The sequence below is a fragment of the Cetorhinus maximus genome, chromosome 8 (assembly GCF_964194155.1).
Source record: "Cetorhinus maximus chromosome 8, sCetMax3.hap1.1, whole genome shotgun sequence".
Lineage (NCBI taxonomy): Eukaryota > Metazoa > Chordata > Chondrichthyes > Lamniformes > Cetorhinidae > Cetorhinus > Cetorhinus maximus.
In genome coordinates, this window is record NC_135886.1 from 3,463,923 (window position 1) to 3,480,721 (window position 16,799).

Consider the following 16,799-nt stretch of genomic DNA (forward strand, 5'->3'; position numbering starts at 1 on the left):
ACACCTATCAGGGGAGCTGTCAAAAGTGTCAAGGCATTTAAAGGTCCTGCTCTTTACATCTTTGAAAAAATTGCCTGGTGTATTAAAAAATGATTGCTTGATATTTCATTCTGTCTGTTGACAAAAATCTGAGGGTTGTCATTATTGGATTAGTGCTTTCTGACTGATTTCACAACCATTCATTATCATAGCAGAGTGCCTGCCAATTTCACAGTTTAATTGACAGCTACAAGTGGTTCTGGACTCTTTGATGTGGGACTATGAACTCCAATGCTTGTTGAAATATTTGTTATAGGAACATATAGAAACATAAAAACTAGGAGCATGAGTAGGCCATTCGGCACTTTGAGCCTGTTCTGCCATTCATTATGATCATGTCTGATCATCCAACTCAATAGCCTGCTCCTGCCTTCTCCCCATACACTTTGATCCCTTTCGCCCCAAGAGCCATATCTAACTCCTTCTTGAAAGCATGCAATATTTTGGTCTCAACTACTTTCTGTGGTAACGAATTCCACAGGCTCACCACTCTCTGGGGGAAGAAATTTCTCCTCATCTCAGTCCTAAATGGCCTACCCCATGTCCTCAGACTGTGACCCCTGGTTCTGGACTCCCCCACCATTGGAAACATCCTTCCTGCATCTATCCTGTCTAGTCCTGTTAGAATTCTATAGGTTTCTGTGACATCCCTCCTCATTCTTCTGAACTCCAGCGAATATAATCCTAATCGACTCAATCTCTCCTCATATGTCAGTCCTGCCATCCCAGGACTAAACCTTTGCTGCACTCCTTCTATAGCAAGTACATCCTTCCTCAGATAAGGAGACCAAAACTGCACACAATATTCCAGTTGTGGTCTCACCAAGGCCCTGTACAATAGCAGCAATACATCTATGTTCCTGTACTCGAATCCTCTGGCTATGAACGCCAACATACCATTTGCCTTCTTTACCGCCTGCTGCACCTGAATGCTTACCTTCAGCAACTGGTGTACAAGGACATCCAGGTCTCGTTGCACATTCCCTTCTCTCAAATTATAGCCTTTCAGATAATAATCTGCGTTCCTCTTTTTCTACCAAAATGGATAACCTCACATTTATCCACATTATACTGCATCTGCGATACATTCGCCCACTCACTCAGCTTGTCCAAATCACACTGAAGCATCTCTGCATCCTTCTCACAGCTCACCCTCCCACCCAGCTTTGTCTCATCTGCAAATTTGGAGATATTACATTTAATTCCCTCATCTAAATCATTAATATATATTGTGAATAACTGGCTGCCATTCAGAAAAAGACCCGTTTATTCCTACACTTTGTTTCCTGTCTGCCAACTAGTTTTCTATCTATCTCAATGTACTACCCCCAATCCCGTGCACTTTAATTTTACACGCCAATCTTTTATGTGGGACTTTGTTGGAAGTTATTATAAGGCGTTATTTTGATGAAGGCATGTAAATGCAGAAAAGGGTTTTTTTTGAATGAGAGTGTTTTTAAAATGTTGCGGAGTCTGCAATAGACATTTAAAGCTTCATTTTATAGAACTTTCTTTTATCTCATCACAGCATGGGTCCTGATGTCTGACCTTGCTGGATACTAGGTCAATTGACATGGTAGCTGTAAATGAAAAGGGTGGTGTGTGGGGGCCACGGTTTGGCATGAGTGGGGCTATGATGTCATAGAGTTATAAAAAACCATTGAGGCATGTATAACAGGATAGGTTGGTGTGGAGGTTTTGAGAGGCCATAGGGATGAGTGGGGGGGCATAGGTTGTGATGGAGGGTGTGAGGGGCCATGGGCATGTATCTCTGCTCCAGGGTGAATAGGAGACTGTATGTGGTCCAGTCAGAGCGAGCAGCTGGGCATTGGGATAGTTCCAGAAACATAGGTGGGAGACAAATAGGCCAGGGTTTTACTGCCCCACCACAGCGTGTCTCCACCCAGCAGATGCAGCGAACCACTGAAATCTCCACTCAGTTCGGCGGGACCCTAATATCCCCCAGGGCCAGAGGGGCTGTAAAATCCTGGCCATGAAGTAGTTTGAGTTTTACAATTTCATTCCAATACCAACGTTGTGAACCTGTTTCTCTGCTGAAGAAGATGGGGAACATTTAGGAGACACTAGGTCATAAGGTTGATTTAGAGAGCCAGTGCAGGCATGATGGGCCGAATGGCCTCCTTCTGTGCCGGTAAGATTCTGTGATTCTGTGAAGAGAATTCAAGACGGAACAAAACTGGAATTAATAAAGACACACTCTGAATTATTAGTGTTTTCTATACTGTTTGGATAAAGAGTAACTCATTATGATTTCAGATAACAAGAACAAATATTAAACAATGAACTTCTTTACACCACAAGGACAGCCTGGTATTATACATACACCTGGCTGCTTATAAAGTTATGAAACTCTTTTCTTGTCAATGCACAGAGAGGTTCATTCATCTGTCGTCTCACTATATTTTGCATCACTGTCTCACAGAAAGTCTGATCATTTAACTTGGGGAAACATAATGGGTAAAATGCAGAACATATAAGTTACTCACATACGAAAGAAGCAGTTTTGGGACGAACAGGTTTTCCTATCATGCCCGGCATTGAACTATTTCTCTGCCTTTGTTGGGTCAGTGCACACAATGGGAATACACTGGAGCAAGAAATAGTAAGTTAAATATTATACGTTCCCAAAAGGGCAACAGGTTATCAAGCTGTTATCGGCCCACAGTCATGTGTAAAGGGAATTGGTCCTCCTGAATGGAAAAATAAAGTCCCGAGACGTTTTTGGGCAAGGTGACCGATTTTAACCAAAGTTGATGTAACCAAAGATATGATTCAGCAGGAAAACATCGTTAAAAAGGCTGTCTCTGTTCACTTGCCACAGCGGAGAATGATGGGGATTGCCCAGAATTCTTCAGTATGGCTTCAATTCCCAAAGATTATCAGCAAATGTTGAGTTTCTCTTCCATTGGCAATTGCTGAATTCACCCAAATGACCTTTCACGACTTGAGAATTTATAATGAATGCGAGTGGGCTGTTGGACACAATGATGGTTATCGCAGTTTGTAATCTTGCCTTTTTGCAATGTCCAGGGATACAACACTCCACAGAGTCCAGTGGATAGTAAACAGGAGCAGGAACCTTGGCTTTTTCTATTTCTTGGGCTGGAAAATGCTGGATTCAATTGCAATGCCATGGAGGAACAAGTTAATGCTCATGCATGGGCCTAATTGCTTTGTACATATAGGCAGCAGCCAGTCGTACACAGGAAAATCCGACTTGCAACAATGGGATGGAAATGCAAGGATGGAGTGGTCAGTGGCACAACCTAGCAATACATCCAAGTCATGAGTTCAAATCCGACCAGGGAAGTTGCTCAATTTAAATTCAATTAATTAATAAATCTGGAATAAAATGCTAGTCTAATTAAAAATGATCATGTAACTACTGGATTATTGTGTAAAACCCACCTGAATTGCTGATGCCCTTCAGGGGTGGGAATCTGTTGTCCTTAACTGGTCTGGCCCTTCCCTAATTAACTTTGAGAAGGTGGTGGTGAGCTGCCTTCTTGAACCGCCGTGGTGTAGGTACACCCAAAGTGCTGTTAGGGATGGAGTTCCAGGATTTTGATCCAGCTACAGTGAAGGAACAGCAATATATTTCCAAGTCAGGATGATGAGTGGCTTGGAGGGGAACTTCCAATTTGTGGTGCATCCATGTGTCTGCTGCTCTTGTCTTTCTAGATGATAGAGCTCATGGATTTGGAAGGTGCTGTCAAAGGAGCCTTGGTGAGTTCCTTGCAGATGCTACACACTGCTGCTACTGTGCATTGGTGGTGGAGGGAGTGAATGTTTGTGGATGTGCTGCCACACACATGAACTGGTTAAATGTTGTATCCAGCAGTTAACTTATCTTCTGGTGCACTTGTGATATTGATATTTTGTGGCTCTAACACAATTGTTTTTAGCCTGATTTATACAATACTTAAAGTGTTTTGTTATAACCCAAATGCTCTTAATTACTTGCCACTTAGGTTGAAGGTTGTCCTTAACTAAAAAGATTATATTTGAGATAAACTAATCATGAGTATATTAATACTTACTTATCATACTGAATGATCGTATCTGAGGCCTCGTGACAATTGAATAGTTTGGTCAGAGAGAGTATAAATGTTGCGTCTCAGGGCCCAAACTCTAGATTCTGTAGAGTCTCGGAACCAACCCAACTGGCAAGATGAAGTGGCTGCTCATCACCCTCGCTTGCATTCAGCTCTCTGAGTGTATGATCAGGTAGGGAATTACCACAAGGCAAAAGAGGAAATGAATAATATGTCAGCAAGGAACAGAAAATGTGATGACATTTGCAACTTATTTTATTTCTTTACAGAGTGCCCTTGTATAAGGGTAAATCTGGCCGTGATGTTCTTAAGGAGAAAGGGTTGCTGGAAGACTTCCTGAAGAATCATCCATATGATCCCTGCTCAAAGTTTGAACAACCCTTAACTCTGGAGACAAGTGAACCAATGATTAACTACTTGGATGTAAGTAATCTCTCAGTTTACCAAACAAAAGAGAAAACTACATCTTAATTTACATTTATTGCAGCTTCCACCTGTAATCTATGTTAATCTCAGAGCCAGTTGCTGGTTAAGGGCAATAATTCAGTGGCATATAAACTGTGCTAGTAGACCTTGTGCTGTAGATATTTAACCTGCTATAATTTACACGGCAATTGTCAATGGATGGGATTCATCTGTTCTATCTGTTGTTGGGTGGACATATGTGGATTAAGTAAGGAAATTTGGCATAGAATTGTTCAACATAAATCATGTAAAATGAATTTGATTATAAATTTTGATGAGGTAACAGTGCAAGTTGATCAGGGTCATGAATTTGATATTTTTCTTTATTCATTCATGGAATGTGGGCTTCACTGGCTGGGCCAGTGTTTATTGTCCATCCCTAGTTGCCCTTGAGAAGGTGGTGGTGAGCTGCCTTCTTAAACCATTGCAATACTGTTAGGAAGGGAGCTCCAGTATTTTGAATCAGCGACATTGAAGGAGAGGCGATATATTTCCAAGTCAGGATGGTGAGTGACTTGGAGGGGAACTTCCCGGTGGTGGCGTTCCCATCTATCTTCTGCCCTTGTCCTTCTAGGTGGCAGTGGTCGTGGGTTTGGAAGGTACTGTGTAAGGAGCCTTGGTGAATTCCTGCAGTGCATCTTGTAGATGGGACACATTGCGGATACTGTGCGTCAGAGGTGGAGGGAGTGAATGTTTGTGGATGTGGTGCCAATCAAGTGGACTGCTTTGTCCTGGATGGTGTCAAGCTTCTTGAGTGTTGTGGGAGCTGCACTCATCCAGGCAAGCGGGTTGTACTCCATCATACTTCTGACTTGTGCCTTGCAGATGGTGGACAGGCTTTGGGGAGTCAGGAGGTGGGTCACTCATAATGCGATTCCAAGCCTTTGACCTGCTCTTGTAGCCACAGCATTTATATGGCTAGTCCAGTTCAGTTTCTGGTTACTGGTAATCCCCAGGATGTTGATAGTGGGGGATTCAGTGATGAGTCATTGAACACCATGGGGCGATGGTTGGATTCTCTGTGAGTGGAGATGGTCATTGCCTGACACTTATGTGACGCAAATGTTACTTGCCAATTGCCAACCCAAGCCTGGATATTGTCCAGGTCTTGCTGCATTTGGACATGGACTACTTCAGTATATGAGGAGTCGCAAATGGTACAGAACATTGTGCAATCATCAGCAAACATCCCCAATCCTGACCTTATGATGGAAGGAAGGCCATTGATGAAGCAACTGAAGATGGGTAGGTCAAGGACACTACCCTGAGGAACTGCTGTAGTGATGTCCTGGAGCTGAGATGACTGACCTCCAACAATCACAGCCATCTTACTATATGCTAAGTATGACTCCAACCACTGTAGATATTTCCCCCTTGATTGGCATTGAATCCAATTTCGCTAGGGCTCCTTGATGCCACACTTGGTCAACTGCTGCCTTGATGTCAAGGGCAGTCACTCTCACCTCACCTCGGGAGTTCAGTTCTTTTGTCCATGTTTCAGCCAAGGCTATAATGAAGTCAGGAGCTGAGTGGCCCTGTCAGAACCCAAACTGGGCATCAGTGAGCAGGTTATTGCTAAGCAAGTGCCACTTGATAGCACTGTTGATGAACCTTTCTATTACTTTACTGATAATGGAGAGTAGACTGATGGGGCGGTAATTGGCCGGGTTGGATTTGACCTATTCTTTGTGTACAGGACATACCTGTCACTTTTCCACATAGCTGGGTAGATGCCAGTGCTGTAGCTGTACTGGAACAGCTTGGCTAGTGGCGCGGCAAGTGCTGGAGCACAAGCCTTCAGAACTATTGCCGGAATATTGTCAGGGCCCATAACCTTCGCAGTATCCAGTGCCTTCAGCCGTTCCTTGATATCACGTGGAATGAATCGAAATGGCTGAATACAGGCATCTGTGATGCTGGGGACCTCTGGAGGAGGCCGAGATGGATCATCCACTCGGCACTTCTGGCTAATGATTGTTGCGAATGCTTCAGCATTATCTTTGTACTGCTGTGCTGGGCTCCTCCATCATTGAGGATGGGGATATTTGTGGAGCCTTCTCCTCCAGTGAGTTGTTTAATTGTCCACCACCATTCATGACTGGATGTGGCAGGACTGCAGAGCTTAAATCTGATCTGTTGGTTGTGGGATCACTTAACCCTATCTATCACTTGCTGCCTATGCTGTTTGGTGCACAAGTAGTCCTGTGTTATAGCTTCACCAGGTTGACATCTCATTTTCAGGTATGCCTGGTGCTGCTCCTGGCATGCCCTCCTGCACTCTTCATTCATACATGGACTTCCTAAAGGCATTTGATAAAATGCCACATAACAACTTGTCATCAAAGTTGAAGCCATCGAATAAAAGGGACAATGGCAGTGACTTCATAAATAGAGACATGCAGATCATAAAAGCAAGGAAATTATGATGAACCATTAGACAAAATATTGATTCAACCTCAACTGGAGTCAAATGTCCAATTCTGAGCACCACATTATAGGAAGGATAGAAAGGCATTAGAAAGGGGACAGAAAAGATTTACCAGATGGTTCCAGGAATGAGAAACTTCAGTTCCATGGATGGATTGAAAAATCTGGGGCTGTTGTACTTAAAGAGAAGATTAAGAGTACATTTGATAGAGGTTGTCAAAATCATTGGGAGAATGGTCAAGAACGAGTGGTTACTGATTTAAGGCGGTTGGCAAAAGAACACAAGGAAACAGAAGGACAATGCATTTTTTACACAGCCGGTGGTTAGGATCTGGAACGTGCTGACTCAAAGGGTGGAGGAGGCAGATTCAATTGCAGCTTTGAAAAGGAAATTGCATAACTATCGGAAGAGAAAATACTTGCAGGAACACGGGGATAATGCGGGGGATGTAGGCCTAGATGAATGGCTATTCTAGCAAGTTAGCAGGACATGATGGGTCTTTTATGTTTCTATGAAAAGCTGGTGATCACAACATTGAATCCTTTTGATCTGGATTTGAAACTTCTGATTCATTGTGAGAAATTACTTGTGATTTCTGTAGACCTGTGAACTGGCAGCTGCTTGTCGAACCAATGCTGATGGTTACTGGGTTAATATTCCTGGGTACCTTTAATGAGCCTGGCTTGTGTTGCTGGGTGGGTGTTTAACAATGCTATCAGTCTTGTTAGCATCAGCTGGAGTTGAGAAGCGACCTGAAGTTAAAAGAGAACATGAATGAAAGGTGCAACAGCATCTTAGCCATGAAGTATATTATTCAGCATAATACATAGGAACAGATGCATTGCTTATTCCTACTCATTAAATCTCTTGCATTTAAATAGCTACACTCTTCTACTTCTGCATCATGTGATTAGAATAAAGGAGTGATGGGAAGATTTACATTTTCTAATGGGTGTAGAGGAACCTGAGCCTAATAACACAATGATATATTTCCAGGTGATATATTTTGGTCTTTTTCTTTTTGCTGACAGTTGTCATACTATGGAGCAATCAGCATTGGGAATCCACCACAGAGCTTCACCGTCATCTTTGACACTGGCTCATCCAATCTCTGGGTCCCATCAGTTTACTGTTCTGAAAAGTCATGCAGTAAGTAAATATTACCCTGCTGTTAACATACTTCCCTTTGTGAATTGTCTTCATGTTAAGGTCAGTTGTGTTAGGAAGAGAGTCAAATTTCTACAATAGTCACAGTTGAACAGTGTGTTTTGTAAGATTGGATGAAACCCTAGAATTTTGCTTGGTTATCTCTGGGCTCGGAGAGAAATTTAACCGAGCTTTGATTTCTTGGAGGTTTTCGCTGTGGTTCTTTGTCTCCCTCTGGATATGGATAAATCTTAGGTTGAAGTTACACTAAGATCTTAGCATTAGTGTAAAATAATTTCCAGTTCACACTCCTGGATCGGATGGTTACTGGCAAAGATAATGGACGGTGGAGATTTTGCGGCAACAAAGCAAATTGAAAATCTGGAACCTGTTGGAACAACGTTTTGAAACCTTAGTGATAAGTCAGTTCATAAAAATACTAAACTAATCAAAAGTACACATCAAAGGTACATTCTCCATAACGCTGAGTCATAGAGTCATGAAGTCATTACTGCACAGAGGGGACAATCTAGCCAATCGGGTCCATGCCAGCTCACTGTAGAGCAACCCAGTCAGTGCTATTCCATGGCTCTATCCCCATAGCCCTGCTGGTTTATATTCCTCAAGTTCTCACCCAATTTCCTTTTGAAATCATTGATTATTTCTACTTCCCATTCTTGTAGGCAGCAAGTTCCAGGTCACTACTGCCCACTGCTTAAAAAAGTTCTTCCTGACATCCGCTTGCATCTTTTGCCCGAATCCTTAAATCTGCACCCTTGGTCTTTAAATTATCAGCTAATGGGAACAGCTTTTCTTTCTCTACCTTATCTAAACTCATCATAAATTTATTATCTTCTACAACTCTATCAAATTTTCCCTCAATCACCTTTGCTCCAAAGAGAACAACCCCAGACTCTCCAACCTGACCTGATAGCAAAAATCCCTCTCCCAGGGACCATTCTGGTGTCATGTTAAATTTGATTAGGTTTAAGCTTATCCAATGGCTAGGCTAACAAGAGGGTCTCCCCTAGACTGTCTTCCATTGTAAGTGTGCACATGGACACACACGTGCACACACATGTCCAACTCAGGGCTCCACCTCACACATGAACACAGCTTTCTGATCCTCCTCACATTCTCAGCACCTCATTCCAAGGAAAAGGGAACCAGTAATACACCTAAGAGGCTAAAGAAAATTAGGTGGGTGCTTTTTAAAAATAGAAACTTTTAAAAATGTGAGTAATTGATTCTTTTCTGGCACAAAAGTTTCTTGATGTATTAGACTAAATGGTGAAATGTTTTTTTTATTAATTTCATGACATGAATGTTCTGTTCCAGTGGTGCATACAAGATTCAACCCCAAATTGTCATCAACATATCGTTCAAACAACCAGAGTGTATCTATCCAGTATGGTACAGGAGCCATGAAAGGAATACTGGGATATGACACTATCAGAGTAAGTAGATTGTAGCCCCTTCATCAAGTAAATTCAATTACATAACAGTGATAATTGATGTCTAAGGTAATATGTTCCAGATAAGGACACAAAGATCTTGGAATCAAAAGTAATGAGTTTCAATCAGTTGGAAGACGAATAGATACGTGGGAGTGTAATGATGATGTAGCAGAGAGTGTCTCAACGTCCAAGTTGAGGATTTGTAATAAAACGTGCCTGAAATTCTTTCCATTGGAACAGTAGATATTTGATGAAAATGCTCCCTTCCTTCAGTTCAACTCACACCCTTATGTCTATTTGCGTTGAATGTGGGATATGACATCTGTCAGTCGTCTGCCTTAACTCAGTGGTAGCACTCTGAGTCAGAAGGTTGCAAGTTCAAACCCACTTGTACAGATAATCCAGATTGAGACTGCCATAGTGTTATAGGTAACCTTTGAAGTGGATGTAAACAACCACCATCTACTATTCAAAGAAGCTCATGTGGCTACTCCCCATTTCTTTTCCAAAATTTATCCATGAACCAGGATTGTTAAAAAAAAGTTTAATTGGTCATCTAACCCATTGGGGCTCATGATTGGCTGCATGGGTGTGGGAAAATTTATTTGCTAAGTGCAATTTATGGAGAAGATACAATTCACAGGATTACATTCTGCTCAATATCTCATGAATAATCACTTGACTTTATTTTTCTAGATTTCAAACATGGTTATCCATGGTCAGGAATTTGGTTTAAGTACAACTGAACCTGGTGGTCTCTTTTCCTGGTTTAAATTTGATGGAATTCTGGGCATGGGCTTTCCATCTCTTGCAGCATCAGGAGCTACAACTGTATTTAGTAACATGATATCTCAGAGACTGGTGGATGAGCCTCTCTTCTCTGTGTACCTAACAAGGTGAAAATCTTTTATGCGCTTGTTGCTACATATTATTTCCCTGAATGAAACAGGAACTGCTTATTTAGCTTTCACTCAAACAATCAGCTTGCCTTCGTTGTTAACGCTCTTGTCTTTGTGTCAATGCCATGGGCTCAAATCGAATGTAAAACTTGAGCACATTGTGAATGTCAATACTTTAGTGTGGCATTGTACTCCACACCTGAAGTTCCATGGGCAGTTTTGGTCCCTGTATCCTAGGAAAGATAAAGTTGCACTGGAGGCAGTATATCAAAGGTTCACTAGATTGGTCCCTGGGGTAAGAGGGTTATCCAATGAAGAGATGTTGAGTAAATTAGCTTTATATTCTCTGGAGGTTAGAAGAATTAGAGGTGAGCCTAGTAGTGCTCAATTGCTCAACATTTGATTCTGTGTCTGTGTTCACTGCTCACTGTGTATGATTAGTTAAGCCTGGCTGTGGTCACTTCAAGAGAGAGAGAGAGGCAGAGACTGAACTGAGGCCGGCTGCTGCAAGTGTGGAAGCAGGCATTTTTAAAGCATTGTAAATAAATCTTATCCTGTGCAAGTAGAAAATGGTGTATCATCTCTGCATATCTCCGAGGCATAAAATACAACAGCCTCATTGAAACATACAAGATTTTGAAGGGCATTGACAGGATGGACACTGAGAGGTTATTTTCTGGCTGTGGAATTTAGAACAAAGGGGCACAGAGTCAGGATAAGTGGCTGGGGCTGGCATGTTGAGAAACCTCTTCACTATCAGGATATTGTGAATCTTTGGCATTCTCTACCCCAGAGGTTTGCGGATGCTCCATTATTGAGTATACTTAAGGCTGAGATAGACAGATTTTTGGCCACTCATGGAATTGATGGATATGGGAAGTGGGCAGGAAACTGATGTCCGTGGTATCTTTTCACTGAGTTTGCTCAGATTATTAGTGGGACACTGCTGTGTACAAACTGCCTACCACCTTTGTCTACACTGCAATGTTAAATACACCTCAAAAGTATGAGTTGGGTGAGAAGAACTTAACGCCATTCTCAGGATGTGAAAGTCTCAACATCAATGCAGGTGCTTTGTTTCAAAGTGATTTGGTTCCAAACGTTGAATTTGTCCTCTGGTGCTTCAACCCAATTCAGAATAGAACCAATAAACAGAGCCAGAATATATTCCGCATCATTCATTTAAAAGGTATAGTTCCCCAATTTGAATTTATTATTTTGAATTCATTTTTAGTATTTATGGCAACATTGCAATCAATGACTTTTAGCAGCTGATTTAGAAAGTTGTTGATTTTAGATTTAATACCCAATAGGCAGTAACATTACTAAGTGCTACCTCTAAACTGGAAATATATCAATCTCTGAGCTTTTCTTGAATTCTCTTTTGTTTTACAGACAGCAAGGTCAGTCTGGCAGTGAAATCCTATTTGGTGGAATTGATTCAAGTCACTACACAGGCCAAATTCACTGGGTTCCTGTCATTCATGATGCCTACTGGGAAATCCTCATTGACAGGTAAGTGATTACCCATCGACAAGAGGAATAGATATTTTCTGCTTCTCTATTGAAGTCTGAGATAATGGTTTTAACAAATTATATTGAAACAAACAAACTAAAAGGAAAGAAAAAATAAAATACTTAAACTAATTTTAAGATCTCAGCTGAATCAGCGTTTATGGAAGATATAATAAATGTCTCAGCGAGCTAGTAAACTCAACTTGCTATTAATTGTTCAATTTGTCTAATACTTGAGGCAGTTTTAAGTCTTTGACGAATTCTTGACGCATTTTTCTCTGTCCAGGGTGACAATCGATGGTGAGGTTGTGGCCTGCAGTGGAGGTTGTCCTGCCATTGTTGATACTGGTACTTCTCTTCTTGTTGGCCCCAGTACACCCATTGACAATATCCAGCAGGGCATTGGAGCAACTCCAACTTCCTATGGAAAGGTAAACCCATGTTCCAACATTGGGCGTGGATGTGGAGTGTCTGAGTGTGCATCAATGATTCATTCACAATGCAGCCTCTAACAGATCATTTACACTATGACAAAATGCTACACGCTACATTTGTAAAAAATCTTGCAAATTCTCATCCATAATTTGCTCTGTGGAAATTCCCTCAACCTCTTGTGGGTGCGGGTGGGGATGGTATGTGGGAAGGGAGGGGTAGAGTGGGCGGGAGAGAGAGGACAGAGTGATGTTAAATTAAATTTCACAAATATGAGGCAACAATCACACTAGCTTGGACATACTGCCCCAGAAACATTTGAAAGGCACCAATATTTGTAGCAAATTGAAGGTGAGGAGTCTTTACATTTTGGAACCTTCTTATTCAAGTGGAAAATGTCATGCAGAAATAGTACACAGAATCAGAAGACAAAATGTGCAATCCATTATCCTATTTATTATTGTTTTGGCATTGAGATGAACACTGATATTTAGAAATGTTTTGGTGTGATGTTGCTATATGGAAATTAAATCTATACTGGGAATCGCCAATCTTTCTCTTTAACCATTTCCTGTTATCCTGCTTGTTTATTCCAATTTCACCTCATCTTTAGCTCAATATTGATTAATTAGGAATGGCATTGCACTATTAATGAGTTATTGTAAATCTTTATACTGACACAATGACTGAATGCTGTTTCTATTTTCTTACAGTACAACATAAACTGTAACAATCTGCAGAACATGCCTGATGTGGTCTTCACAATCAATGGAGAGGACCTCCCTCTCCCCCCACAAGGTTACACATTGCAGGTGTGTTATTGGACAGCAATGGGGTGCTAGAATAAACTTTGAAATTTTAGAAGATGCAATAGGAATATTTTTTTAATGTTAATTGTTCTCCTTTTCCTTACAGCAAACTTTTGACGACCAAAAAAGCTGCTCCAGTGGATTTGCCGCTACCAGTAGAAACCTCTGGATCCTGGGAGATGTGTTCATTGGGGAATATTACTCCATTTTCGACTTTGGGAGCATTCGTATGGGTTTCGCTAAGGCTGTCTAATTTCTTCATCCGTATTCTCATTAAAAGCACACCTCGACCTGCATTTTAAGCCATTACACGACTCCCCAGTGCAGCAGTTGTCACCTGGCTGCAGAGTGTAATAGAGGAAGTCATCATCTCTTGAACAACAATAAACAAATATATACAATTGGCAATTGGCTGTAGTTTGTGCTCAGCAGAACTCTGCACTAAATCACAGCTGAAAAACAATGAAAATAGAAATAACAATTAAATAAATGGCTTGTCACTGTGTGTTTTTATAGGAACAGACTAAGGACACTGATTCTGGATTGGAAATGAGAATGTTGATAGAGTCTAATTGTATTCCTTCTCTGATTGTGCAGCACTTTCACTCTGTTGTCTTTTGGTTCTGACATTCAGCCGTGATATATTATTGGTGCAGTGATTCACTCCAGAGACATACACATTTCTGCTGAATGTGGATGACCTCTGCAGTGAAACCTGATTTGAAGTAAATGTGATCCTAACATCACACGGCAGCCTTTTCTCTCCTTTTCTCTTCATTACAATCGTTCTTAAAATTGTTCAATAAAATATCAACATGCAACGCATACTCCCAGTTTTCCTGTTTCTTGTTCCTTTTACTTCTGTGTGTGGAGGAGCCTGAATTCATTTCACATTTGAACTTTCTTGTGAGGTGATCCACTCATGTCAAAGTTTGCCAAACACAGGTAGGAATTTGTAGATCACATGAGAAATGGTTGTTCAATAATATCTTCAGAAACTTGGACGTGGCCTGATGAAGCTTGTTCTGGTTCTATTTATGTCTCAGTGTAATTCTAATATAAGATCCCATTGATTCAAGATGCTGGATATTATGGCATAGTGTACAAGTGTATACTTCTGGGCGCCACATTATAGGAAGGATGTGAACACATTGGAGAGAGTGCAGAAGAGGTTTACAAGAATGGTTCCGGGGATGAGAAATTTCAGCTACGAAGATAGATTGGAGAGGTTGGAACTGTTCTCCTCGGAGGGAAGAAGACGAAGAGGAGATTTGATGGAGATGTGCAAAATCATGAGGGGGCTTGACAGAGTAGATGGGGAAAAGACATTCCCTCTTGTAAAAGGATCAAGAACGAGAGGGCACAAATTAAAGTGATTTTCATAGATGCAAATGTGACGTGCGAAAACGCTTTTTCACCAACAAGTGGTTCGGGTCTGGAATGCACTGCCTCAAAGAGTGGTGAAGGGAGGTTTAATCGAGGCATTGAAGAGGACATTTGATGATTATTTGAATGGAATCAATGTGAAGGTTTAAGGGGAAAAGGCAGGACTATGGCACTAGGTCATAACGCTCATTTGCAGAGCCAGTGCGGACACGATGGGTGGAATGGCCTCCTTCTGTGCCATTAAAATTCTGTGATTCTGTGATTTCCATTTCAGATTGAGTTTCAGTGCACCCTGGTCTAGATATTCTAAGATGGTCGGCAATGTTTCCCAAGATTGTAAGAAGCAATCACACATATTTTCAAGTCAGCTGCAATGGGACAGCATCGTCCACATCCTTTACAAAAGTTATCCACATAGATTTGATCGGCTCTAGAACGTAGATATCCCGTTTCCCAATGTCAGGTTCAATTTGGGACCTTTTTCAGTGGATCTGTGGCATCCAGAGATAGGGCAGGCAAAGACAGGCTGATCACCCAATCAGATTGAAGAATTGTCACAGGCAGCATTGCAGGAAGTAAAACGTAGGGAATATAACTCATATTTAAATCAAAGTACAAAAAGCAATGTACAAATTGGGAGTTGCTTATGGAGTTAAGGGAGAATCATAAATGTCAAAAATAAAACTTTAAAAAGAATTTATTAAAAGACGGTACTTCTACATGTTCTCCTGAGGCAATGAGCCGCTTGCAAAATGTGTTTTTCCAAGGCCAGAGATGTTGTTGAATAAGAACAAAAGAAATGTGAGCAGGAGTAGCATATTCAGCCCCTCAAGACTGCTCCACAATTCAATAAGATTATGGCTCATCTGAGTGTGGCCTCAACTCCACTATCCTGCCTGCCTCGCATAGCCTTTAACTGCCTTGTATATCAAAAACCTGTTTAGCTCAGCATTGAATATATTGAATGAGCCAGCCTGCGCTGCTCTCTGGGGAAGAGAATTCCAAAGATTAACGAGCCTCTGAGAGAAGAAATTCCTCCTCATCTCTATCTTAAATGGGAGATGCCTTTTAATGTGAAACTGTGCTCCATAGTTCCAGATTCTCCATGTGACAGGAAACGTCCTCTCAACATCTACCCTGTCAATCCCCCTCAGAATCTTATATGTTACAATAAGATCACCTCTCATTCTTCTAAACTTCAATGAGTATAACCCTGTAAAAGCTGCGGCAATGCAGCCTGTGGCAAAGCAGTGTATCACTGACAGCAACTTCCTGATTTCCACGTTTAACTGTGCGTATGCGAATGCCAGACCTTGCTGTCAGCTTGACACAGTAATAATAGCAAGCACTGGCAGCATCACTGTTACTACTACTGCAAATTCTGAGCCAAGATGTGATGAAATTAAATGTATTAAATATCAGGAATGCACAGGAGATCAGCATCTGAAAGATAAGTTGCTGTTAAAGTTTAGTTTCTTGAAGTATTCACTGGAAACGATAACCTCCAACCCAATAATCCCATTGTGTATATGGATCTCAACTTGAATGAGATGGAAGCTTTCTACTGCCTTAAAGGCTTTAAAACAAAAGAGTCATGGACAGATTCCCTTGGTTTGGAAACATGCCAGCATAGTACCCACATTCAGCTGGTGAAGAATCGATTTTGGGAGAATGCAAATGGTTTTACATCAGTAACGGGCAAAACAATATAATAAACTTTCAGGAACAAACTTGAGAGTTACCTGTACCGTACCCTAGTAAATCTTTGCCTCTGCATTTTCAGTGGTGAAAAATCCTGCTTACTTGCCATTATCAAAGTACGCTTATAATTTATTTCTTTTCCAGAAAATGGAAAAGCCCAACTGGTCGCTTTAGCCTGGCCATGTAGTTGTGATGCCTTATGCCTCACGGTACAGACTCTCCCTATCCATCTGGAACCATGTAATCTCTGGGGAGAGGGAAGAAATTAAATAGAAACTCAGGAAATAAAAATTGAAAAATTCCTTTCTCACCCATTTAACCAGGAACACACATTGATCTGGACTTGGATTACTTTTTGATACAAGGTGATCTCGAACCCAGCCCCGAACAGATGCAGCTCATTTCAAGCACCAAAGTGAATCAGCATTCACCACATGAGCATTAGG

The 16,799-nt window shown here is 41.3% G+C and overlaps 1 protein-coding gene across 1 annotated transcript; it reads left to right on the top strand.

The window, feature by feature from the left end:
- The first annotated feature begins 4,231 nt into the window (after positions 1-4,231).
- LOC144683372 (pepsin A-like) lies at positions 4,232-13,519 on the top strand. Its single transcript, XM_078546322.1, has 9 exons — positions 4,232-4,287; positions 4,385-4,538; positions 8,040-8,157; positions 9,493-9,611; positions 10,308-10,507; positions 11,906-12,025; positions 12,312-12,456; positions 13,171-13,269; positions 13,373-13,519. The coding sequence occupies exons 1-9, from the start codon at positions 4,232-4,234 to the stop codon at positions 13,517-13,519; spliced, it is 1,158 nt and encodes a 385-aa protein (XP_078402448.1).
- The last annotated feature ends 3,280 nt before the right edge of the window (positions 13,520-16,799 follow it).

What these genes read in the sequence shown, in the direction of transcription:
- LOC144683372 (XM_078546322.1), top strand. Translation starts at nt 4,232, where the DNA reads ATGAAGTGGCTGCTCATCACCCTCGCTTGCATTCAGCTCTCTGAGTGT. An exon ending in CTGTTCTGAAAAGTCATGCA is followed by an intron (nt 8,158 to 9,492) that starts GTAAGTAAATAT and finishes GTTCTGTTCCAG; the next exon opens with TGGTGCATACAAGATTCAAC. An exon ending in CACAAGGTTACACATTGCAG is followed by an intron (nt 13,270 to 13,372) that starts GTGTGTTATTGG and finishes TTTTCCTTACAG; the next exon opens with CAAACTTTTGACGACCAAAA.